The sequence below is a fragment of the Numida meleagris genome, chromosome 13 (genome assembly GCF_002078875.1).
Source record: "Numida meleagris isolate 19003 breed g44 Domestic line chromosome 13, NumMel1.0, whole genome shotgun sequence".
NCBI lineage: Eukaryota > Metazoa > Chordata > Aves > Galliformes > Numididae > Numida > Numida meleagris.
The window spans coordinates 3,648,024-3,673,332 of NC_034421.1; the positions used below are offsets into that span (position 1 = coordinate 3,648,024).

Below are 25,309 nucleotides of genomic sequence, written 5' to 3' on the forward strand. Positions count from 1 at the left end.
GACTGCGGTGCGGTTAAGGATGAAAGAACCTCCATGATGTCCTTTCCTGGGCATCTGTTTGAGGAACCCTCATTATTTTTTCAGGTGAGCTCTGCTGTCTCCTCTCTAAAGCCTTATACCTCATGTTACCGTTTAACATCACCAAGTCTCATCCCAAGAACTGAGGTGTGCACACCTCTCCTACAGCAGTTATTAATTTTCCTCTCAGCTGTGGCTGCTCCGCACGGCGCTCACCTGCTGTAGCTGGGAATGGTCCCTCTCTCCAGGTCCTTGTCTGTGAAAGGATCAACTCTGGCACAAAGCCAGTCACATCCTCCGCATGTCCCCTGGTACATGGTGTCAAGAATATGAACAATCTCATCACATTTCACTGATAGGGAGCAGCAGTCCAGCTGGCTGGAGATGTTCAGATTCAGGCGGATGTGAAACGAGTCCCCCGATGCGATAAGCCCATCTTCCAGCTCGGAGAGCAGCTTCCTGTAACCTGCAGCAACGAAGGACGGGACAAAGCATGACCAGCTGCTGGGCAGCACCTTGGTGTAGCTGCATTCTGGGGCCCCTTTGCACGAAGCACAGCACAAACTCCTAAGGCTCCTCCAAGAGAGGCTTTGTACTTCTGGAAACACTACAGCAAGGTTATGGGGCTGCACCTTAATGACACTAATGGAACGCTGGCTCAGAAACAGAATGTGCTGTTGGTAGCAGAATCCTTGGGAATCATAGAATTATTAAGGCTCAAAAAGACCTCTAAGATCATCTAGTCCAACCATCAGCCCACCACCACCATTCTCACTGACCATGTGCCTCAGTGCCACATCCACACGGTTCTTGAACACCTCCAGTGTTCACCAGTTCAAGTTGGAAAAGTAACTCCACATTCAGTACTCCACATGCAACCAGAAAAACTGGATTTTTCAGCACAGTTGCAGACATAGCTGTAGCCCTATCCTGTAAATGCAGATTGACTTCTGCCACCAGTTTTCCTGTCAAGCTATTCCCTTTATTAGCGCTAATTGGCACTCCCACAAAAAATAACGTGCTTTATCTGCACATAAGTGGTGCTCAAAAAAATTTCAATATTCTTTCCCATCTTTGAAAACATCAAAGAAAATCAGAGACATCACTTCCTGTGTGATCTATTCAGCCGAAATTCTCTAACCAGCATTAAAAAACAAAACCAAACCCAAACAACAAAAAATCTTAAAATTCATATACACCAGCAAAAAATGCATTTTGGAATGCAATTTTTGAACCACGGCTCCAAATTATCATTGCAAGCCTTGAACACTACAATCAAATTCCATTCACTGCACACAAACGCCAGCTGTTAAGGATATGATAAAGACACAAAGGAAATGAGCAGGTAAATGCTAAATTGGCTTCAGCTGGATAAAGATGATTCAGCTCACCACACTGTATTACAGAAAACAGTACATAAAAATAATTTTGTGTTATGTGAATCATGCAGTTGCTGCCCCACCATGTCAATTCTTCAGGGCCCTGTAGTGACAAGCACATGGGCTTTTTTTTGCTCTCAGTTACACAGCTGAAATCTGGAGCACTTAAACAGAATTGCCATAATTAACACTGGTAGACATGCTTCAGATTTATACCAGTGTAAAATATATCCTGGTTCTGTTATTCTCAACCACAATAATTAGTACAATAGACCTGGAGCTATTTGAGTTGGGAAATACTTTCGGTCTTACCTTCATGATTTGATTTATACTGAAGTGTTACTGGACCATGGCACCTCTGAATTGTCCAGTGAACTTCTTCTTTTGTGCAAGTATCCAAGGGAACACTCTGATTTTCCCCTTTGATGCAGCCCTCCAACTAGATATGAAAGAAATATTACTCTCCAGTGTGGGTTCAATCTCTGAGTCAATTATATTGGGATTTTTTGAAGCGGCACAATCTTTTTGTGATTAAGCAATCCAGATACTTTGCTATCAGGATGCAAATTATATTCCAATTATTTAGTTTCTTTTCTCTCAAATAAGGACTGCTGGCAGTCGTGGACTCATACTGCAGCTCATTGACAATCCCAGTAGTAAGTAATTCAGAAGTACATATATATATTTTTTCTCCTTTCGTGGTGTTTGAACAGGATAAAGGTTTGGGAACATTGGCGATGGAGGGCAAACTCTAAGCAGTGAGCAATTTAGCAGAAGCATCACTGAACTGCTTACAAGATACCGGGGATAGCTGTGCAGCCCTTCCTCCCATTCATATGGCAGCTGTATCCAGCTCTGTCTCCTGACACGTCCAGTGCCAGGAGAGATCACTCTAGAGAGTGGCTTAGGAGTCATCGTGCTCAGTTACATAGCACAAACTTCCTTTCAAGGCAGGAAACTACAGGGAAGTTGAGAGCAACTCCCATTCTACTCTTCTCAGAGGGGCAGTACTACAAGATGCAGCATTTAAAGAAAGCGTCAGCTGCTCTCAGCTCTTCCATACAGTTGCTCTGAAGTGCAAAGGACTGTGTGTGTGTGCTGGACAACCAAAAATACAAAACTATTTTCCCATAATTTCATAGTCAATATCAGATTTTCTTCTGCAAGAGGCATACAGTTTGTCATTAACACAAAGTGAGAGAAGGCATAAAAAGATGGTATTGCGGTAAGGATGCATGCATGGAGGTGCAGAGATCTGTTACAATGGGTGTTGATTACTTTATGCTCACCAGTAGGAGTTGGTGCCCCTCTCGAAGACCAGCTTTTTCGGCAAGTGATCCTGCTTTGACAGAGCTAACAAAGCTCCCTTTGTTGTTACCTCCTATAAGAGTGATTTCTGAGTTGAGAGTATCTCCATTCAGCGTTATGCGCTGGATGGTATGGCAGGAATTCCTGATGCGCCCAACAGATGTGACAGAGGGACGAAAAGGCCTGCGTTCATGAAAGGATGCAAGAATTACATGGTTATCTCACCTTTTAACTACCAATCCAGAGTTAAATTCATGTGTGATAAATGGCAGACATAGAAATAAACTTAATTTATCCAGCACTAGAATCTAAGGACTCTAAAAGGAATCCTTATCACTGTGTAAGTTCTGCAGAAGAGCAGCTGGATAGCCTCAAGTACTCTGACTGGATAACGAGACCACAGGGATAAATTGAAACCTCTACAATGCTTTGTCTGCTTTGAAGTTTTTGAAATTTTAAGATGACTTTCTCCGGATTACAGGATATGAATGTAGTCCAAAATAACATGCCATACTGCTATCAACATAAAGAAATCATGACTTAACACAGCACCATGAGATCTTAGTGTCAAGTGACAGCTTGTGACATAGTGTTCTTGCCACTGTATTATATCTTCAGTAACTAATAGTTAAATGGGGGATGGCTGCTACAGTAGCCTTTCCCCTTAATCTGTGCCTATGGGAGGTAAACTGGCATCTCAAATACCTTTCCAGAGAGAACTTTCTAAATATGGAGTTGACGTGCTCAAGGTCATAGGCATCCAGGCCTTCTGACTGATGGGAAGAGGAAGAAGAGTGCACCGAAGGAGCTCCATGTGAGTGCCTGTCATGACTGTCATCTGAAAAGCGTAACAAAACAACAAAAAAAAAATGAGTCCCAGATAGAATGGTAAAGATGGAAAAGATGAAAATGGAAGTTTGATTCCTCCAAGCCAAAAATGAATGAGGAAATTCCTGATGCAGAGGCATGATTCCTTTCTACAGACCATGGCAAGGGATGCCGGTCGTGCTTACTAGAACTTACCTGATCCTACAGAGCAGTTCGGGTAGGAAGGGATCTTAGGAGACTGTCCAATCGACCCCTGTGCTCAAAGCAGGATCATCTAGAGGACTTTGTCTGGTTTCCTTTGCACATCTCTAAAGATGGAGACTCCCCAACCTCTCTGGACAACCATGTTCCAGTGTTTGACTGCTCTCGTAGTAAGAAAGCTTTATTTTAATATTTAAATTGAATTGTTTGCACCCATTGTTTCTTGTCCTCTCGCTGAGTAGAGCCACACTCTCCTCAGTGCTATCTTCTTCATGCTTTCCTTTCTCAGTCCGATGCTTTCCTTATTTTTAAGGTTGGAGGTCTTCTTTTCAACTCGCGAACCTCATCCTGTACTCTTATCTGTTCACTCACTCCAATCCTTTCACTTCTTCAGGAATAATTGCTTCCCTCTTCTCACCACTGGTTTCCTTTCTGCCTATTTGTTATAATGATTTGATGAATTTTTCTCAGACTAGGTGTCCTATTTTCTTTAGACTGAGTTGATTACTAGACAGTATCTGTAGCTGATGAGCTCATCACATCTCACAGCTAAACTATCGCATGAAATCTTTCTGCTTACCATCTAACTCCAAAGCATCAAATCCAAAGCTGTCATTGTCCTCTTCAACCACGCTGAAATTAAAAACAAAATGTGAGATAATGGAAGAGAGAGAAAAAAGATGTTCATTTTCCCACTTTCAGCAGATTTCATTAAGCTCTGAAGGAGGAACATTTTCTCTGACAAAGAAAAATATTGGAGGTGTTAGATAAGACAACAGCACAGCTGCCAGAAAAATAAGCAATAGTGACATGCTGTAGGCCCAGGGAAAAAGTAGGAAGATGGCATGAGGACAGTGTGTGTCAGCCAACGTGGAAAGCATGTGGCAAAAAGATTCAGAAGGAAGAACTGATAAGGGCGGTGAGGAAATGAAGATTCTGCTGAAGACAAAGGGAAACTGCTGCCTGATGTTCTCACCCACGTGACTCACAGCACACCTGCTTCAGCACTGCGGTAAGCCATCGTGCAATACCTGCTGTATGTATCGTCCTGCAGGATGGCTTTTCCATGATCAAATGTGTTAGAAGCTCACTGATGGGCTGAGTGAATGCAAGGGAAGCGGTGGAGGTGCAGCAGCAAAGGAGAAATTTACCTGCCTGACTTCAGTGCCTGGAGCATTTTGTAACAGCTTAATGGGACCTCATGTGGTCACTGAGATACCCACAGTAGCAAGGCAGGGTGCCTCGAGCCTTGGCACCAAACCTCACGCCACAGCTCCGGTCCCAGCCCAGCTCCCGCTGACACCAGTCAGACACAGTCTTTCCTTTCCAGGGTGACTGGTTGGCGTTAAACAGGTAAAATGCACCAACATTTTTTTCTTAAAGGGATACTGGCAATGTCTAGCCAAGTAAGTGGCATGTCTGCTTTGCCAGAAGGACTTCATTAAAGCATGCTGTTTGGTTGCAAAGCTGTTTAAATAACAGCTTGTTGTTTTTCCATTCACAATGATTTGCAGGTCCCTTGTGAAGCTGGCATTCCTCATACATGGCTACAGGAGAGGGGTGAATTTTTGCAGTCAGTTTGGAAGACTCAGCTATATTTACACTATGCATAAGCAAGGAAATAATACAACTTTTCCTACATATTGAACTACGATCTCACTTTTTTTTCCCCAGAAATCAAGATGAGATGAACTGTGAAACCTGCAACATGGCATGAGGATAGCAATTATCTTGGATTATGTTCACAAATCAAAAAAAAAATACAACACAAAAACAAGTTTGTGGGCTAATTATCAAGTTATAAACCGCAGAGTGAACTTCTGGGCATGGTCTCAAGATAACCTGAATTTAGTGCTCATTAGATTAACAAAACAAGGCCACGTTCAGACCTTGCTAAGCCAGGGTGCCTTCCACCCTCTGACAAGAGGCATGGGGCACAGTGCAGCAGCACAGCCACCCACCTGCAGGGAGGGGCGTCCTCTTTGCAGCGTCGGACTATGGAGTCGTTTCCCGGAGGCTCAGGAGTGGTAGACATGATGCTGTCATTGCGATTTCTCAGTGTTTGCTTTTAAAAAGCAGCGTGCAAAAGAAAGGACACCTGCATTAAACGTGCTGTCGTTCCTAACTTGCAGAATCATTATCCTGCTAGCTTGCCCGTAGAGCTCTGCTCTGAGAAGCACATCCCACAGTAAGAAAAAGGGATTCTCTGCTCACAGGGGTTCTGTACAACAGCATTCACATTCATACGTTCCAGTATTACAGTTCTACGTACAGACTGCGTGATGGCACTGTACCTCATTCCATGACCCATAGCTGGCTGATTTACTGAAGGATTTTAACTTTACCCTTCATCTGCAGATTGTATGATGCACAGCTGACATATAGGTTGAAGAGGATGAAAAGCAGAATGTAGGTGTGTATATATATGTTTATACACATACATAGTAGGAATGAGGAAGTAAAATACATATCTCCATATATTCCATTATTAATCTAGTACATTGGTTTGGAGTCTAAACTGTAAATTGTACTGCAGGGAGGACAGTTAAGTCATCAAAACATCCAACAGATATTCCAAAGAATATTCCTAAACCAGCTAAGCTAATTACGAGTGGCGGGGAGTTCTTTCCTGGTTATTCTCAGCTATAATTTCAATTTCCTGGGGGCAGCATTTTTCACAGTGTTCTAGAAAGATGCTTTGTTCTTTGTTACTAACACTCTGCGAGAGCACTCTCTCTTTCTGCTTGTCCTGCTGTGTCAGTGCTCACATCTGTATAATGGGATATCTACCTCGAGAGATCAGGGGGATATAGCAAGCAGGGGAGAAATGGTTTGGCTATGGCATGCAGAAACTTCCAGCTGTGATCTGCACCCCTCTTCTCACTGCCTGTTACTTAGGGACAGGAGAAGCTCTAGAGAACTCAAAAAAAAAAAAAAAAAAAAAAAAGCCAAAACCTGAATATTTTCTTGCATTACAAAGCAGCTTTTTAAGAAAATTTTGTCCTTCTAGTAGCAAACGCAAAATGGCGTAAAGACACAGTGAGAGGCCATAAATATCTGACATCTTTTTAAATAAAGTCCAATCCTGTGATTTCGGAAAAGGCTGCTAACACGGTTCTAAGAACACACTGGTAAAAGGATTAAGGGAGCTTCTGACAAGGGGCTCGGGTCGGGTCAGTGAGGTGACAACACAGGGCTGCAGAAGCTCTCAGCCACACCAGGCAAGGAGGTCATAGCAGGGAAGGGGCATCTGAAGGCTCCTTACAATTTTGCTGACTTCACAGCTGCTGATGGAGTTACTGATGGAAACAGAATTAGAGGAACTAGTGTCTGTGCGGCCATTGCTGGCATCAGCTCCATCTTCATCCTGTGCTCTGACTGCTGCTCTCATAGATGACAGAGAAAAATACAGACACCGAAGAAAATTACGTTAGATCACTTTCAATACAGAGTCTTTCACAGATTTCAACCAGGCTTACAATTATCTGTCCACTCCAGTTTGTCCCGCTTCCCGTCCTGCGCTGCGCAGGGCCTGCGGGCGGCACCGGAGCCCTTTGCTGCCCATCCAGTTCCCACATCCCATAAACACAACATCTTGAGGCGGGAACCACATTTACCTTCTTATTCTGTACAACAGTGAGCGTGCTGCAGCAGATAACAAATGAAGGAAGTGCTGCCTAAGACGTCTGCTTGGAGAATATTGTTAGCTAAGTAAGAGGAATTAGGAGCATACAGCAACTAATTTGGTAACTTGGCAGCTGGCTGGCGGGTGGGTCAGCCCTTCCTCCCGGCCATGGAGGTGTTTTAGATTTAAAATGAATTCCTTTTTGCTGAAGGACAAATACACTCATTAGAGGATCACCGGACTAGGGTCCCTTTGGCTCGAAGGATCTTTCCAACAGCAAAAAGAGTATCATGACTTTTTGTGCAAGAATTACAACATAGCCTTTACAATTTTGATGAGATCAAGGGAAAATTAGGTAAACAAAAAAGTTAGGTAAGTCATGGGATGTAATATTGTGTGTCTGTGGAGGTACCTTTGGATGGAGAGGCTGATCAGGCAGAACACCCGACTGCTTCGAATTATGACACTGCTCACAGGGAGAAAAACTATTTTACTGACTTGAGCTTAGTTAAGAGTCTCCTAGGTCGCAGTGTTTGTTAGAACAACTTAAAGAGACTGAACAAATAAGGCAAAGCAACAGAAAAGGAGTAAGGACATAGGTGCTCTTTCTGACCTTGAAACTCTGATGTTTTGTTCATGCTGACAGGGGATTTAGCTCTTGGATTTATCTAAAAGAAAGAAGACAAAACCAAAAACAAATGCAGGATATTTGCCACACACCATAAAACATATTTTCACCCCTTTTTTCACTGTTGTGTTGCAAGATATTTGCCTTCATTTAAACAACAGGACTCCAAATTTTGAAGATATTTAGGTATCTAAATGCCACTGCCATGAATGGGAGCTAGCTACTTAACTATTTTTAAAGCCTGGCCCAAATGCCTTGCAATTTCCAGATTCTGCTGAGGGAACAAAGAGACAAAAGGTGAAGTGGGTGCCTTGGGAATGGCTTCAGGCAGCTGTTAATACAACAGACATCCTTTTGGAGCATGCAGTGTACAAAATGCAGCTCTACTGCCATAAGTAATGACAACAGTCGAAGCTTAGAAAGGTTATGAAGGGCAGGGAGAATTCAAATGCAGATGAGAGGGTAGAGAAGCTCAAAACTCCAAATGTTAGCTTGTATCTTTTTTTACAATATATGAATACAGCATCAGATAATAAAGGTATGAATGCAGCTAGTTGGGGAAATCTTAGACCTAACACGTGCTACCTCTTACTCTTCTGTGAGAGGAAATTGCCATAATTTAATTCTAAATTAGACAGTTAATTTGACTCAAGTTCGTGTCCATTTCTCTCTATTATTCCTTCCAGCTGATGCAAGCTTTTCCACCCATGCTTCGATTTCCACCTTCAGCTCCTTGTGCACCAGACTTTGGGCATTATGTCATTTTTTTTTCACTCCTGTTAAGGAGGCAATGAATCAATTTATTGACAATCCTCTAAGAACGTGAATGAACAGCAGAAGCAAAGGAGAGAAGGGACAAAAAATGGTCAATGAAACCTGATTATATCTGCTCCTCAAGGCATAAATCACCACAAGGCAAAAACTTATACAAATCCTATTTTTATAGCACAGCACTTTCAGAGGCATAACCACAATGTTTTATGTCTCTTAGTTCTAACAATCCCTCCAGCTCAATATTAAGACATACCTGGATTCCCTTCAGGTTCACTCTTCTCTTGAGTCGAGCTTGATCAGGCAAGAAGAATTTGTTGTCTTCTGGTGAGTCTTCTGATGTGGAGGAGTCATCTGCTTCCTGACCATTGGCTTTTGGGCTGGAAGTGCCAAAGGTCTGGGAGATAATAGTGATGGGTAGATTGCGTGGCAAACTCTAAAGATCAGAAGAAAAGACTTCTGAGAAGGAGTTTGGTACAGCTCTTTATGACTCCCCTTAAGCGCAATCTGACAGAACTTTCTGTGAGTTGAGAGCTTCAGAAGCAGAATGTGGACCAATCCCAAATCAATAACCTCCCACATCTGCTTTCTGTCAGTGGAGCACATTCCTCAAAAGAATTCACAGTTTCTACCCCAGTGCAGAAATTCATTCTTTCTCCATTTCTTTCCCTTCCAATTCAAATCAGGATGTGAAATGCCAGCCTTTGAGAAGCTATGTGCATGACACAGACAATGTGAACCTCACTGAACTGAAGAAATTCTTGGAGCATTGACATTTAGTAGAAAGAAGTAGGTTTCTTAGTTAATTCATGGAAGGAATAGAGTACCCTCTTCATTCTGAGGGGAAATATTATAAAGATAGAAGTCCTAAAAAAAGAACACACCTGCATCTACCTCATCCCTACCTGGTCATGACAATTATTGTCCTTAGAGAGCCGTCGGAGTTTGCACTCTAGGTTGACAATGCAGGCTTCTTTCCGAACCATTTCAATTCGGAGTTCATCGTTTCTCTCCTCCAGCTCCCGAATCTGCTTCCTGTATTTATCTTTTTCAATCAGACAGTGTGAATACTGTGTCTGAGCCTCATCACGTGAGCGGAATGCCTGCAGTGGACAGAAGAACATGTTTTGCATTTGGGCACCAGATGCCTTCTCCCAGTGGTTTTGTTTGTAATGCATTTGGAATAAGGACTTCAGAAATTGTAACCATCCACCAGTTAACATAACAGTAAGGACCAGGGTGTGTGCCACGGCAGTACCATTAAAAATAACGATGATGAGGGTGGTTCATTTCCACCTCCCTCTTGGTTGGTGGCAAAACATTCTAGAGTGCAAATTGGGTCACTTGACACTAATACAAAGCCTGCAGGAGCTGTTGCTAAGTTCTTGGTTCTGCCTGGTGGATGCCACACTGTGGGAACAACATAATATTATCCTGTGTATAATTACTGTAATGCAAACTCCAACAAATACCAATTTCTTGTCAATGTTCATGTTTTAGTGGTGTTTTGGGTCCAATTACCCACAATTCCCTAAAGTGACACAGAAGAGACACAGGCTTTTACTGCTAATTTTCCCCACTTCACCAGTTAGATACCTGGTCTCGTTCCTTCTCCACCTCTTCTAGCTGTATCATCACAGTGTTCATACGGTGCTTATACATCTCACAGTCTTTTCCTAGCGTTGAACACTTCAACTCCAAATCTTCTTTCTCTTCAAGATACTGAAAACAACAGTCTGTTAGCTACCACTGCTCTTAGAGGCCTTCTGGGTACTAGCCTGAAATATCCTGCTTCTTTCCATCCTTTAATTTCTCACCTTGTCTCTCAAGTCCTCCACATGACGAATCTCCTCTTGGAGATTAAAGATCTTGTTGACCAACTCATGACGATCTTCCAGTGCCTCCTTACGGTCATGCTCCAGGATATCCAAAATGGCTTTGTCTGAATCTGGTAAACTCCGCTTGTCAGCCTGAGGAAACATGTTTTTAAGAGACAGGCCGGGGAAAGAGAAAAAAATACTGCAGGAAAAATAAAAACAAGGACAGTAACAAAGAAGAGGAACAGAAAATGAACATGGTATTGCAATGAGAAAGCAGCAGAAGAAATGGACATCTGTTCATATTTTAAAATATTGTCAAAGAAGATGAATAAAGGCTGTCTTGCTGTCAGAGCAGTCTGATGAAGGAACAGTTTTACCGTTTTATTGTACTGGCTATAATTTGATCCATTTTGGATGCATTCACAATTCTTCACTCCAAGCCCTGCATTCAAAACTCTTCTCTATTAATCAGCTCTTACTGAACACAAAATTCATCCTTCGCCAAAGAGCAGAGCCTAAGAAAACATTTCGAGGTGTTTTTAAAGCACATATAGGCTTTAGCGGGCTATGCTTAGAGAATATTAAACACGCCCGAAAGTAGCTTGCACCTCTGCTTCATTTTCTGTGGTGTCTAGCAATATTTTTTCTCTCAGATTTAAAATTAACAGGATTACCAGAGCAGGTTTCAATTAATAAATTGTCATCCAAAATTAACCATAAATGGAAAATGAAAAAGGCACAAAATGCAAGCAAGTATCATGCATATTTATTTTTAAAATACCTAGACTAAGTTGGAGATTTCAGTGACATTTTGGCTATCTAATAGAGTAAATATTTCTAAAATAAACTGCCTTTTGTTTGTTTATACTTTCTCATAGGAGATTTTCAACCTTGTTTTAAGATATTTCTTGATCATTTCTCTATTTCCTTAGGTGCTGTAAGACCAAATCGATTAATACGAGACAGCCTACACAGACCAGAACTCCGAGAACCTTCTGCACTACACACTTTTTCAATTGGATTTGTATTAGAACTATGAATTGTTGCACACTGCTAGAGGCTAAAGCCATGTTCCAAAATGCATTCTATTGATATAATTTTTTAGTATCATTTTAAAACGCTTCAAGCTTTGCCCAGCAAAGTGCTGAGCACTCACACATATCTTAATTGGCTGTGCTCTTCACAGAGTAACACGGAGCTAAATTAGCTGCATATCATCCCTTTTCCCCATCTGCCCCAAAAAAGGGTTAGTTAAGATATTTGTGCTCAGCAGCATTCCATGGGGCATTCTGGTAAGCAGTGACAAACCAAGAATAGAAACCTTTACTATCCTGTGCTTCTTCAGGACCTTTGGGCACAGATGGGACAACAGCACAGGAAAAGTTACAGTCACTATCAGAAACTTCTAGGCTGGTTGTTTAACACAGCTTTGTAGTGACAGACCAGTATGAAGAACCACAGCAGGGTTAAAGCATGGAGCTGAATGCTCATCAGTTAAACCGTTGTACTCCACACCTTGAAAGAGCTCATTTCTCCGCTTGACTTATTAGATGACAATAGTTTTGGTAGAAATCCTCCTTGTGCCTGTGTTTGTACAAGTAGTACAAACAGCTGGGAGCTACATAACCGACCTGTTTTTTCAAACTTTGCACTCGTGCTCATTACAGCCTTGGAGGTAGAGGTTTCACCCAACGTTTACTAGCACTGGAACAGGAGAATGTGATGAGCATAAGGTGAGGAGTGGTAGCAGACACCATGCCACCTTCTGTTCGTCGTTACCAGTTCCATTATGGACTTAACTCCCTGTCCCTTACATACAGGAGCTGTCACCACTTGCTGCTTCTCAGCCCACGCTCAGAGCCCCCTCCAGACACTGAGATTCCAAGGGGTGGCCACCACAGCAGTGAGGTGTGGGGTATGTGAGACAGTGTGGGAGGAGGGTGTGGGGATGGCTGGAGGCAAGGAGTGGTCAAAGCCTTCTGAACCCATTGTCTGGTTAAGCAGGAGGGGTGAGCTGAAGTGGCAGCATTCTTCAGTGTAGTGGTACCTGAATAATGGACTGTAACTCCTGGATTTTAGTCTTCATCATCTCATTTTCCCGTTCCAGCTCCAGCATCTGCTCCTTTTTGGGTCGGTTTTCAATATCATTTTTCAGTTTTAGTGACTGGTTCCTCTCCAGCTTGCATTCCTCTTCCACCTTGTTCAGGCGGTGCTTCAGCTGGTCAATCTACAGCGGCCAGGGAGCAGTGAGAAGGAGAGACAGGGAAGGCAAGAAATCATTTCAAGCTCAGGTATTGACTGTTTTGAAAACACTCTCACCTTCGGATGAAAACATACTGTCATAGGTGGAAAATATAGCTTAAACTGTGAATGCTAACAAGCAGATAATTGGGTAGATATGCATGTGTGATAAATGCCCCAAGCTGAACTTTTGAACTCTCAAGCAGAAGTTTACTACTTGCTAGCTATACCAGGTATGGTTTGGCTATAAATTTTGATAACATCTGGACTAAAATAAAAGCATCATATTCTCAATCCTCCCATAAATAAAGAGATACGAGACAGATACACTGCTCACAGTCTGACCACACGTTGAGCTCCTGCACATCGACTATTTGGACTGGGAAAACCAGGGACTTGTGGTTCTGGATTGAAAACAAAGGTCCCCAAGAAGTGGCTTCAGAAAGAAGAGAACCTGGAAAGAAGAGGGTGATGACCCTGAGTGGAAAAAAGGTCTGAAAGTGGTGGAGTATCCTGGAGATCAGAGCGATGTATAGATACGAATGCCAGGGGATAGCCAGGGACATTGGCCAGTAACACTCTGACTGGTGACCGTGAGCAGGATGAAGCGACACAAACTGCTGCCCAGCCTTCCTGCACCAGCAGGGTGCAGGTAAGGGATGCTGGGGCTCAGAAAAGGCAGCACCGAGGTGAGAGAGCAATAAACGACTGTGAAAAATCAAAGTGCTGCAAAATGTCTAATCTCGTCGATTCTAAAATAAACCTCGGCATACAGATCCACTGTGGGTAGCTGTTTACTCTGTCTCACCTGTGACATACCCATAAGCATAAATTTCATGGCACTTGAAGTAATTCTTTCTGTCTTCTAAGTGGTCCCAAGATACTCCAGTACTTGTTGTGAGGCTTTTTTGAGGAAAACACTGTAATGTAAACCTGAATAACTGCCATAGTATATATCGTTGAGCCTGAAAAGCTAAAATTATGATTTTAGCAAACAATCTATGATAACTTCTGCTTATTTAACACAAGTATGTAAATTATCTGCCACTGACACACATCGCTGCAGTAGGAATTTTGGTACCTTGATGCCTCTAATCATCTGAGTGAGCAAAGCAAATGAGCTCTACACCCCTCCGCTGTCAGGGGAAGACTCACTTTGCCACTGGCATCCTATACCGCTACTCCTAATTAAAGGAGCCCGGAGCATCTCTCTCACCTCGAGCTGCAGGTCTCGGCTCCTCATCACAGCCATGCTCTTCTCGTCGCTCAGCTGGGCATATCTCATGGCCAGATTGTAGTTCTCATCCTTCACCTTGACCAGCTCATCATTGTAGTTGTTCCTCTCCTCCTTCATCTTGTTGTATCTCTCCTGGAAGGTCATCAGCTCTATCTTGTTCAGTTTTAGTTGTTTTCGCTCATCCTCCAACTGGCGAGACTTAGCCAACAGGTCGCAGCGCTGCATGTCTTTTGTCTTTACTTGCTGCTGAAGCTTAATGATCTCATTCATCAGGAAATGGGTAAGGCCTTCATGTCCCTCCTCCACTGAAAATGTTTGAACAGCTTATCAACGTCTCAAAAAGTAACCTAACACTAAGTAGGATCAGCAGAACTCAATATGAAACAAATGTCCCAGATTACGTACAGATGTGTGGAATATGCACAAACACACTCACATTTCTACATCTAACTGGCAACAGGACAAGTATTACATAGCCCGCTATTACCAGAATCACAGCATACGAGTGTACAGCTCGTTTAGATACTATCAGAAGCCTTAACATTTGTCTAATTGCTTCAGCTGAGCTGACAGGCACGTGGAAATAGCACAAATTTTGTAAAATGAACATGTACAGGTACAATTCATCTGAATCCTATAGTTGTACTTCGCGTGTGTCAGCTATCAATGTAAATTAAGTCTGCCGAGACCTCTTGCAGTGGCTTTCATTCCTTTCGAAGCTCTTCAGCCCCATGCAGACAATTGGGACGTTCCCTTCCTTTATACTTCTCCCACTGCTCCCTCCTTGTGCATTGAAGGGGACTGAAAAACTGCAAAATGCTACCAACAGACTAGCTTTCATTTACAGCTCTTGCCTGAAATACAAACCCAGTCTTCAAGATGGCCCTTATTTCAACAGGCTTTAGGACTGATCCTACTCACCGACAATAGTGGAAAACCTCCGTGTGGGTTCCTTGCCTGTCACCAGTTTGTAGAGTTCAGGGTAGTAAAACTCCAGGCTCTCCAAGAAAACCACGTAGCCCCTTTGGCCCTTGGTGTGAAGAATGTCCAGCAGCCGCCCTAAGTACAACCCAGAGAGAACAGAGAGGTGACATAACAGCACTGTGAGAAGCATAAGTATTGTACGCCTGAAGTCAGATCCATTTAGGGTTCGTCTCTGCCACAGCAATGCACTGTGGAAAGTATGGCTGGCTGAGTTCAGATGAACTCATGAAGTAATGCCACGTATTCCTTATGTTAGTGCTGATCATTATTCTAGAGGTGTGCACAAAATTGGCCTTGGGAGCAGAAACTCCAAAAGACGCCTGCCCAAGCGCAGCCCCCCCAGGAGCACTGATGTGCTGGGATGGCAGACCCTGCAGCAACAAATGTGAAACACCACAAGGCAATGGAGAACTTGCTGTTGGAACGGCAGTGGCTGCTGCTTACAAGAACCGAAATGTCTGCCAAGGCTGTGATGGGAATACAAACCTCACGAGCTCCAGCCTGCACAGCACTGGTGAGAGTCATTGTTATCAAAATACCAGCAGCAGATTCCACCCCTTTTCATTAAACCTCCTGTAAATGGGTTATAGGGTTTCCATTTGATGGTCTGTAACTTCATGGGGGTTCCCTCCAGACTCAGCAAAATAATGCAGTTCAGACAGGGATACAGATGTAGCCATTCATAAAATAATTACCTGCTCGGTTAATTTTGGAGGGCAGCATAAGCGAGTTAAGCACCTCATCTTCGTCTTGCTCATCGATTACTTTGCACTGCCGCAGGTACGGGGTCAGCTTGGCCGGATTGATGTACCGGCTCAGCATGTGCCGGTTGCACTCAACATTCTCCCACAAAGCTTCCTCCTCATCTTTCAGTGTCTCCAGGCAGTCATCCATCTCTGGCTCTCCTCCTTAACAAGGGAAACAATTGGCAAATGAGCATCAAACAGGGCAGTTTATATCCTGTTACTTTTTTTGGTGCTTCCGTGTCACATTGGATGAGCTTAAAATCACTTCTAATGCCAAATTTGCCCTATATTGAAACTGCTTGAACTGAAGTGCAGCCTGTTCACGCTCATCTGGAAAGTGACAGTTCAGAGAAGTGCTATCTTGAGCCTATGAACTATTGCATATTGCTCTCGAGTGATGAATCTGTAGCCCTGGTAAGTCCACGAAGGTCTCTTCAAGTCAGAGAGTCCCTCTCCATCATAGAAACAATAGTAAAGGACACAGTGCAATGCAAGGAAGGATATGAATGCATGGAACCCAGAGCAGAGACAAATAGTTGCTGCAGGCAGCTAATTATGCTTACCTCCTCTGTTCCTCTCAGCCATACCGACTGGAATGTGCAATTTTCCAGCATAAACGTGATGAGCCAACTCATGCAAATGCACCTCAGGAAGAGTTAACACCCAGGTGAGTAGTTCTGTACGTCTGTCCTCTGTAGCTGTGTATGGACTGACTGACAGGGGGCTGAACGCAGGCACCTGTGAGCTCAGACCTGGCCCCCTCTGCACGGTGTCACTCTGATCTGAAAACATTCTTGACTCATGAAAAAGTTATCAGATGGCCTCTCAGTGCTTGCTAAGCAATTTCCTGCCAGCTCCTAATTTGTAACCACCTCATTAGAGAAGGTTACAAGGCAGGCAATGAGGTGAAAAACCCTGTACTAAAGTTAAGTCAATAGCAGAGAAGCTGTAAAAATCTTTCCCTCTTAAATCTGTGATAAATGTCAAGCTCTGGAAACAAGTCCTCATTTTGCATTCTTGCTTTTCCAAGCTCTTGCAACGCAGGTGGCACGCGGCAGTTCAGCTTCTATGCCAAGAGTTCTCTTCGCCCATCAGGCCATGGTACAAAACAACATGCCGTTCCCAGGCCATAAGAGATGGAGCTGTGCTTTATGAGGCTTTGCAGGTAATCAGTAACTAAAGAGCTCAAAAGCAAGGCCTTGTTTTTCTAGGACCAGAAGAGCTCTCTCCAATGTGTTGTAATTTCCTCAGCTTCTGACGGTAGGAACTGCAGAGCGTGCTGCATTACGCTGGGCAGAACCAGCTATTATTCTGTACAGCCAGGGGCTATTAACTCCTCATTCTGGAAAGTAAAAACACAAGTGCTAATCTGCTAGATAATGCATCTGTCACTGTTCTATCACAATCGGATGCAGAGCTGCCCTACAAAAAAGCATTTTCCTTGCTTAGCGCTTTCAAAGGCCGTACCATAGTGTCCAAATTTCTAGGCTAGGCTCCAGTATCACCAAGAAAATGGGATGGGTTCCTGATATCTTGGATGGGTACGGGAGAACCGCCCGTTTTGTTCTCTCCCATACTCAAGAATTCTTTTCTTTATCATTTCGTATCCCGGGAACCACTTACCCAGCTCTTGCTCTGCTGGCTGAACACAACCTGCAGCTCTGTGACTGCCGTCAGCGGGGCCAGAAGAGACAGCTGCCCCCAGAGGAAGGAAGTGCTGCGCTGCCCGCTGCGATCTAGAATCACAGATTTAACACACGCTGCACAACTGGAAAAGCCGAACTTTTGGGCGAAGGCAGCGGAGCACATGATCCCGCAGTATTTTAGTCACCTCAAAGCCACAGCTATCGCAACCAAACCTCGTGCCTCGCAGGCCCTTTGTCTTTGGGAAGTGTTCTGCTGAGCTCCCAGGTGCACCCCGGGAGCACTTGCCTGAATTTCGTAAAATGCAAAATATCCAGCAGCCTGCAGCACCGAACTGCTGCACCGAACCAGAACTTATTGCGCTCTCTGTCAGCAGTTCCCTTAGGATATTAGTCAGGGATTTAAACGATTCAAAGAAAAGTTCACTCATCAGCATAATTTTCAGCATGAATGCATTTCTTACACGATATGAAAAATATCTTCAACAAATAATCCTTCATGCACGGGCATCAGAGATCTATACTGTTATTTTTTTGTCGTGGTTCCTTGCCCAGACTGAGCACAAACCCCAGGTAACCCTTGTGTCTTTTGCAGCCTTTCCAGAGATGACAGAAACTAACAGGTGATACTAATACTGCACCCTTCATAGGAATCACATTGTTCTTTGATTTAGCAGATAATACAACACTGAACAGCAAACAAAATGCTTGTAATTGGTTGTTGTTCTGCTGGTACAAAACCAGGTGTGACAACTGAAACTCAGTGGGAAACTACTGAAGGACTGCACTGGGGGATTCTGTTTTAAAAGGAGATTTTCAGCAGCGCATCTGTTCTGCAGGTTTTTGAAGGACCTTGCTCCCCGCTCCCTTGCTGTGATGATCCCGCACAAAAGTTGTTCTCACTTATAAGATAAAAAGGCAGACTTAAAATGCTTTCAACTGTGTAATCAGCTATTTCATCTGCTCATCGCTATCTTTACCTCGTTTCTGACTCCAGCACCTCTTGAGCTGTAACCTAACACATTCACAAGTTGTGATATGTCAGAAAGACTGCATTGTCCATTGCAAACCACAGGTGTGAAGTCACAGACTTGGGCTGCCTTCAGCAGGCATTAGCCAAAAAGAAATAAGAATTGCCACAGCAGTTAAAAAAATTGCTCTCCTGCTGCTCCTTTCAGTAGTTAGTACACAGCGTAGCTTTTAACCGCAGGAGATCCTCATCCAGTAATAATCTCAGCCAGTCCCATCTATTTCAAAGGCCTCTATAGATGCAGACAAATAAAAGAGAATCTCTTTTTACACTGAACGAAACATTCTACTCCCCTCATCTCCTTCACTCTCTCGGGGATCATCCTTCTCGCAGCTGTTACACACAAATGAATCTTTCTCCGTGTTTGCTATTTTTTCTTATATTTTCCAACCGAACAGATCACCTTGCCATTAAAGCTGTTCTCTGTTCTCACTCTGGCTCCATACTTTCATATGTCAGTGACACTCTTCATCGATCAAGGGAATAAAGCCTCCAGGCTTCAGAACCACGGCTTCTGTAAAGTTCTCTCCATCAAAGCTGATATGAGGCTTCATTTTTGTGATTAATTTCACGTTGGTGCAGAAATTAACCCTTCAGTTGCTTCATTATTTGCATCCCTTGCTGCGAATTCCTGGCAGCTTGCAAATGCAAGCTTCAGCCAGCATTGCTGGTTTCTAGATATGCCCTTCATGAAATACGAAAAGGCGGGTTCTGTCCTATACTGGGAAGCAGGAGGAAGTTTGCTTTGGAAGGAGTGAACTGTTTAAATGCTTTGGACTTCTGCATTTGTCACAGATGCTGACAGAATGGCAGTATTTGAAGAGAAACCACAACACAAACAGCACAAATTGTATGCCAGTGTGAACATAAATTTGTTCATCTGAAATATTAAATATGTGTATACAAAACAGGAAAGGGTTATTTATAAATTAGCACACTTTAAAGCAAATATAAAGATGGAAAAAAGTGTTTTGAAGCTATGTATATTACCCTCAGCATTTTGAGGCTATCTGCATTACATCCTTATTCCAAGCATATCTCTAGACTTCATGGGGTACACCCTTTCTCCCTCAAGTTCGTCCAGCATCTCAGATGATAACGTATAACAACAGGGTGATTTTCTCAAAAGCTGTTTGTACGGATAGATATAGATTTGCAATATCAGAGAACCACAAAACCACAAAGGGATTTAGAGCTATTTTTAATTTTAGAGGAAAGCCACAGTTTAAAGTGTGATAAGGAACTTATATTCCTTTGCTTAAGGAGACAGGAGAGCTCTGTTTGCACTACTGCCTCTCTGAAAAGCTGCAGTGCCGTATGTTCTATGGTACTGAAAACCACTTTTCAAAGGCTTAAACACTGATTAAGATGACAATTTGCTTGCCTACACTTGCAAGGTGTTCACCATACAGGTGCCTAAATCTGAACCCCCAAATAAGAGGAGACAAATTCTTAACCTGTCTTTAATGCAGAAAGAATATAAAGTGCAGATTCTCAGTGTGCCTACCTGGTAGGACTCATTCATCAGTGACTGCAAAGATCCTGAAACCACTAAGATGGGAAGGCCCCAGAACAACGTTTATTATTAACTTGGTTTTACTACTTCAGGTTTTGTCGGCCCAAGAGCACCTTCTGAAGCCAGCAGCACTGTTGAACACACTGGGCTGTATTTCTCTTTCAGGTCACAGTGGCTGGACATGGAAAGAACTACTTTGTATAGTGCAGAACTTCTTTGTACGAAAGATTCATCCAGCCTACCGAGTCCCACAGCTCCAGTAAAATGTAAAAGAAAAATATTGAATATCGAAGTAGAAGAATACTGAAGTAGGAGAAGAGCAGGAAGCTTCAAACTCAAAGTAGGATTACTTTAGCACAAATATTTTCTGTCTGCTCCCACTGAGTCAATCTTTCTGTTACATACAAGGTACAAAACCACTCGAAATCACGCAAAGCTGCAGTGAGGTAAACCTAGATCTCTCCAGTGAAGCCAGATGACAGCCACAGTCATAAACACTACTCCCATTTTCTAAATAGGAGAGAGAGAGAGAACCAAAAACCTCCTAACTTTGTCAAAGGGCTCTGAAGGCACATTCATCTTGCTTTTACAAACATAAGAGGGAAAGAAAATTCCCCTGATTTTCATAATTATTATCTCAAGAACAACCAAGCGAGAGAAAAAGAAATGAAGAATTCCATCATGTTACTCTTTCAGTATCTCTGCTCTATAGAAAAAAAATGAAAGCAATAGAATAAATCAGAGATTTGTCTGTAATCACTATTCCTCCCCTTGCAGAAGAGGCCAGAAGAATTAATACTACAGGAACTCTCTTTAATTACCTCTTCCTTTCCCTTTAGTTACTCTGCTCAGAACAGATCCATTTAACACTATCTCAGCAAAAAAGAAATGTGCACAGATAAAGCAAGGATCAATTGTAGGTGTTGTTAATGCAGTACACCCAATGGTTTGCTTATTATCCTCTAAACCAGAAAACACCGTATGCAACAAAGACAAACTAGTTTATCAGAATTGCAGGATAATATTGCTTAATACCTTAGTAATACTTGCACTGAATTCCACACTTACTGCATGTAGCTTTTGTCTGCTTTTGCAACTGCATACGAAACACTATAACATACCGATCAGTTTCTGGAGGAAAAAACTGTTTGCACATTAAGAATGCTGTTCTGCACAACAAAATATTGTTATGAAAGATCTTAATCAGTCTAAAAATACTTATTAGGATCCTGCAGTGATCTGTGATTCATAAAAGGCAGAGATCTGTGCTTTACAGTTTTGCTCTCCATCTGGTGAAAATATCGAAAGTCTACGTCCTTTTCAGGTCTGCCAGTTTAGAACTCAGGAGCTCTTACCATGTTATCACACAGGAAGGAAATGACTAATTTTGTCTCAATATCAAACCGAAAGCAGATTGCGTTACTCTGAACATGCAAGATCCAATCAGATTGGTTGTAAAGCATATATTACCAATAATAAACAAAGAAAATGGAAAAATCCTCCTCTACAAATAGCTTAAAGAAATATAGCAATGATGTTTCGACGACTCCATGGTTTTTGTGCGTGTCACTGTTTTCTACACACAGGGAAGATGTTCCTAGCTCCCTCAGCACCGTGCCCGCTAAGCGGGCACCAACAGAGGGGTGAGTTTATGAGCAGAGGCAGAGGTTGGAGTCATCTCACCAGCAGCATTAGGCACCCAGGTTAATTTAGAAATCTAGTTTCTCTCTGGTGAATGGTAAAGAAATTGGTCTGTTCAGAACTTCATCCCACCAGTTTAGATTTCTACCTCAGAAACCCATGTAAAGTTTGGTTTCCAACCAGTTGTTGATTGGGTTCATCCAAGAGACTCGTCCCTTCAGATTCCAGTGTCTACACTGGTCTCAGTATCAGACTACTCTTTTCTTCTATATTACTTATGAATCTGACATGTAGTTTTCAGAAACTGTTAACACTAGTATTATTAAGTGATAATGTTAGTGACAGTGAATGAGAAATGAGACAGACGAGCAATGAGAAATGGTGCAAAAATCTGAGGAGAAGGACAAGATTTAGGGTTGAAAGAATAGTGAGAAAAAGGGAAATGGAAATATAAAAAGGGAGCAGGAAAAAGAAAAAGAAAGTCAAAGAAAGAGGAAATCAACAAAATGAAAGTGAAGAACAGAAGTGAGACAGGGATGAGAATGGGAAAAGCCTTAGTAAAGGCAAAGAGAAGGAATGTGGGGTGTAAAGCAAACAAAGGGATAAATGGGGAAGTTCCTGTCACAGATCCTGAGACAACGGAAATTAGTGCTAGTTCTGGGCATGCAAATCAAGAAAACAGCACAACAATTAGCATAAATAATTTACCACAGGGATTTAGTGCACCTATTTAAAAGGATTTGCAAAGTAGCAGTGGAGAGCTGAAAGCCCGACATTTAATAAAAGCTTTAATCTACACATTCTCCATTCCATTACGCGTGACGATGAGGACAGCAGAAATCACTGGGCTAACGCAGTACAAATATGTTTCTATGTCTGGCCTTTCTTTCTTGAGTGCAGCATTAACTACTGACAGGAGCGTTTCCTTTCAACTAATGTGTGCTAAAAGCAAAGATCTGAAAAAGAAGCTGTCATCCTCAGGCTGCAAAGGGCTCATGAGAATGCTGGTCCAAGAAATGCTTCAGAATTTATTATGGGGTCTCAGGTTAATTCTTTTTCTTTGCGATTAACTCATTCTGTTTTTACAACTGCTAATGAGATTTTCAGTAGTTGAGGAGGAGGCACAATGGGGGCAAGCAGGTAGGAGGGTGTGCTGAGGAGCCTTCCTGCCATCGGATCTGGAGTCTTGAATTTCAAATTCAAGTTAGCCAAACATTCAGATGGATTTGATGATTGTAGGTTAGGTCCCAATAAACGTGTGCTCACTTAACAACAAGCAGCATGTTCTTTGGTTCAGAGAGCCAGTGCTTGTACGCAATTTGTATAGACTGAGCTACGTAAGAACTCAGTAAGGTCAGTGGTTCATTAGCTGATACAAGCGTATGAATCTCACATAACCCCAGCAGAAGCAGCCTGCTTCTCATCAGTGTTATTAACACTTCCATTAATACAACTAGTTACACTGAACAGGAAAAGCAAAATTTGAAAATCTGAAGAACGAACAAACACGAAGCTAGCTATCATAAGCCCTTATAAAGATCAACTTCACAAGGCTGCTCCAAGTACTAAAAAAAAATAACCCACCTGTCAACTGTTGTATTATAACAGCAGCATGTATTGCGTAGGATGAGAACATGAATCACTTAACTATCTCAAGTGCACTATGCAAAGGTGTAGCAGCTCTACACGTAGCTCTGTGAAGACTTATCCAGCCTCCTCTAGCCCTTAGTTGCTTACTACCTATTTGAAGTAAGCAAGTATTTGAAACAGAACAAATGCAAAGAACAGACTGCTCCCTTGCATGTGCTAGTTTGCTGCCTGAAGAAGCAAGCCAGCAGAGCACAAAGGTGCAGAAGCAAACTGGGTGCCATTTGGCAAGAAAAAGCATCCAATAAATCAAATCAGCGAAGCTGAGGAAGGACAGAACCTCACTGGGAGTCAGAAGGAGCTCACTATTTTGAAATCAGTGTTCTTCTTTTGCATGGAAATGGTTGCACGTGGCTTATGAACAGATTTCTCCCACTTATGATTTCTGGTCACCTCTTCTTCTTGCTGCGTGTCCCCTCCTTTCTTGCACTGGTGTAGTGGGACTGTATCATGTAGCGCCGGAAACATACACCCACCATCCTCTCTCTCAAACTTGCTGTCTATATATAGCAGATAGAACGGTGCTGGGGGCTGCCCGACTTCCCTTTTCTTCTGAACAGAGGCTGTGGGCAACTCTCAACTTTGACAAACGCTGTGGAGGGAAGTCTTAGAGGAAGCGCTCTCGTGCCTGATAGCTGCGTGCCCAGGATGCAGCAGGAGCTGCAGGACACCGTGCTGCCTCTCGCTTCCCACACTGCTGCCGCTGGGCTCAGCTCTGCACAGCAAAGCAGCTGCCCTGCAAGGTGTGCAGCAGAGAGCGGGAAAGCAACCTCTGAGGAACAGAGGCAGTTCACTCTGCACCCTGCAGGAAGGCTCCTTTAGTTCATTTCTGCAGCAATTCAAAGCTACCTGATTCTTTCCTTAGTGGGAATAGACTTCATTTCTGTAAGCGGTGGCTTCTCTGCGACCTTGGCTTGCTGCCCTGGGGAAGAGACAACACCAAACACTTGGCAACTCTGTGACATCTCCTACTTCCAGCACATGGAAAGGAAGGATTAAGTATCTTCTGTTGCTGTATCAATAATTGAGTCCATTGCTCTGATGATATAGAATAAAATACTGCAAACCTTTGGTGTGGAAAACTGACCCTGAAGAATTCACTTACCATAGGAAGACACTAAACTCTGTTCCCATCAGGAAACTCAGGCCAGCTCAACATGTTTTTTTGGAAAAAACATCAAGTAGAAAAGTACGAAAATAGCAAGAGCCTTGGCTGCCTCTTCACCTGAGTGCAGTCCTTCAGAAGGAGCCCACACGAGGGGCTGCGTTCTATTGGGTTCTCTGCTGACTGTGGAAATAAATATTTGTGAAAACAGAAACTGTGAACTGAAGCCAAAACTGCACTCCATCTGTGAGCATCCCAGTCTTTAAGCATGGGCAGCTGCTGTAGAACAGCATTTATGAACAGTATCAGAAAAGCAAGATTTGCAGGATGACAGTCACCTGAATCCTGATCCTTACGAGAAGAGGTATCTCGATACAATGGGTGGTAGAGCATCACAACACTCTCAGTCAGTGGAAGCTTTTTTCCCTTCCCATTCTCCCAATGTATGCCTTGAAGCATAACAATTCCTCACATGCTATCTGCATGAACCGTACCTTATACCTTAAAGCATCACAAGCGAAGAACTCTGTGCAGAAAAGCATTTGCTTTAAATGCAGCATGGTCTGTAAGCAGCAAGGCTACACGCAGTATGAGCAGCAGTGAATGGCTCTGCTTCCTGAGGGTTGATTTCCCCTATTTCTCATTCCTACTCAAGGGCACAACTTGTAATTAGGGTCAGATTTTCAAAGAGCAGAGGTGGAATTTAGGCATTAAAATAAATGGCCAGATTTTTGCACGGCTTGCTTCAGAGTGCGGGACAGATTGGTGTTATGAGTCACAGAGCTGCTCAGTGCTAAGCCCTCCTAAAAATCAGGTCTTTCTTCCATGCCTAAATTGATGCTGAGTTCTTTCAAAAATCTTTTCTTAATTGCAGCATTCTTTCGATGCAAAGTATTTGAAAAACAAAAGGCCTTTAAATCTTTGTGAGGTGCTAATTCTCA

General features: G+C 42.9%; 1 protein-coding gene across 7 annotated transcripts in view; it reads right to left on the minus strand.

The window, feature by feature from the left end:
* CARD11 (caspase recruitment domain family member 11) overlaps positions 1-25,309 on the minus strand; it is a 112,635-nt gene that overhangs the window by 21,065 nt on the left and 66,261 nt on the right. For 4 of the 7 annotated variants that reach the window (XM_021412034.1, XM_021412035.1, XM_021412033.1 and 1 more), the window contains 16 exons: positions 15,736-15,948; positions 14,978-15,115; positions 14,036-14,361; positions 12,626-12,805; positions 10,576-10,728; positions 10,355-10,480; positions 9,664-9,861; positions 9,015-9,194; positions 7,973-8,027; positions 7,000-7,115; positions 5,696-5,799; positions 4,315-4,367; positions 3,411-3,543; positions 2,687-2,888; positions 1,710-1,836; positions 235-484 (listed from right to left, as the gene is read on the minus strand). In XM_021412034.1, the coding sequence (XP_021267709.1) occupies positions 235-484; positions 1,710-1,836; positions 2,687-2,888; positions 3,411-3,543; positions 4,315-4,367; positions 5,696-5,799; positions 7,000-7,115; positions 7,973-8,027; positions 9,015-9,194; positions 9,664-9,861; positions 10,355-10,480; positions 10,576-10,728; positions 12,626-12,805; positions 14,036-14,361; positions 14,978-15,115; positions 15,736-15,948 (2,554 nt within the window). Of the gene's footprint in view, positions 1-234; positions 485-1,709; positions 1,837-2,686; positions 2,889-3,410; positions 3,544-4,314; positions 4,368-5,695; positions 5,800-6,999; positions 7,116-7,972; positions 8,028-9,014; positions 9,195-9,663; positions 9,862-10,354; positions 10,481-10,575; positions 10,729-12,625; positions 12,806-14,035; positions 14,362-14,977; positions 15,116-15,735; positions 15,949-16,349; positions 16,899-25,309 lie in introns of those variants that run through there. The other 3 variants (XM_021412031.1, XM_021412032.1, XM_021412029.1) reach the window with 1 other exon arrangement.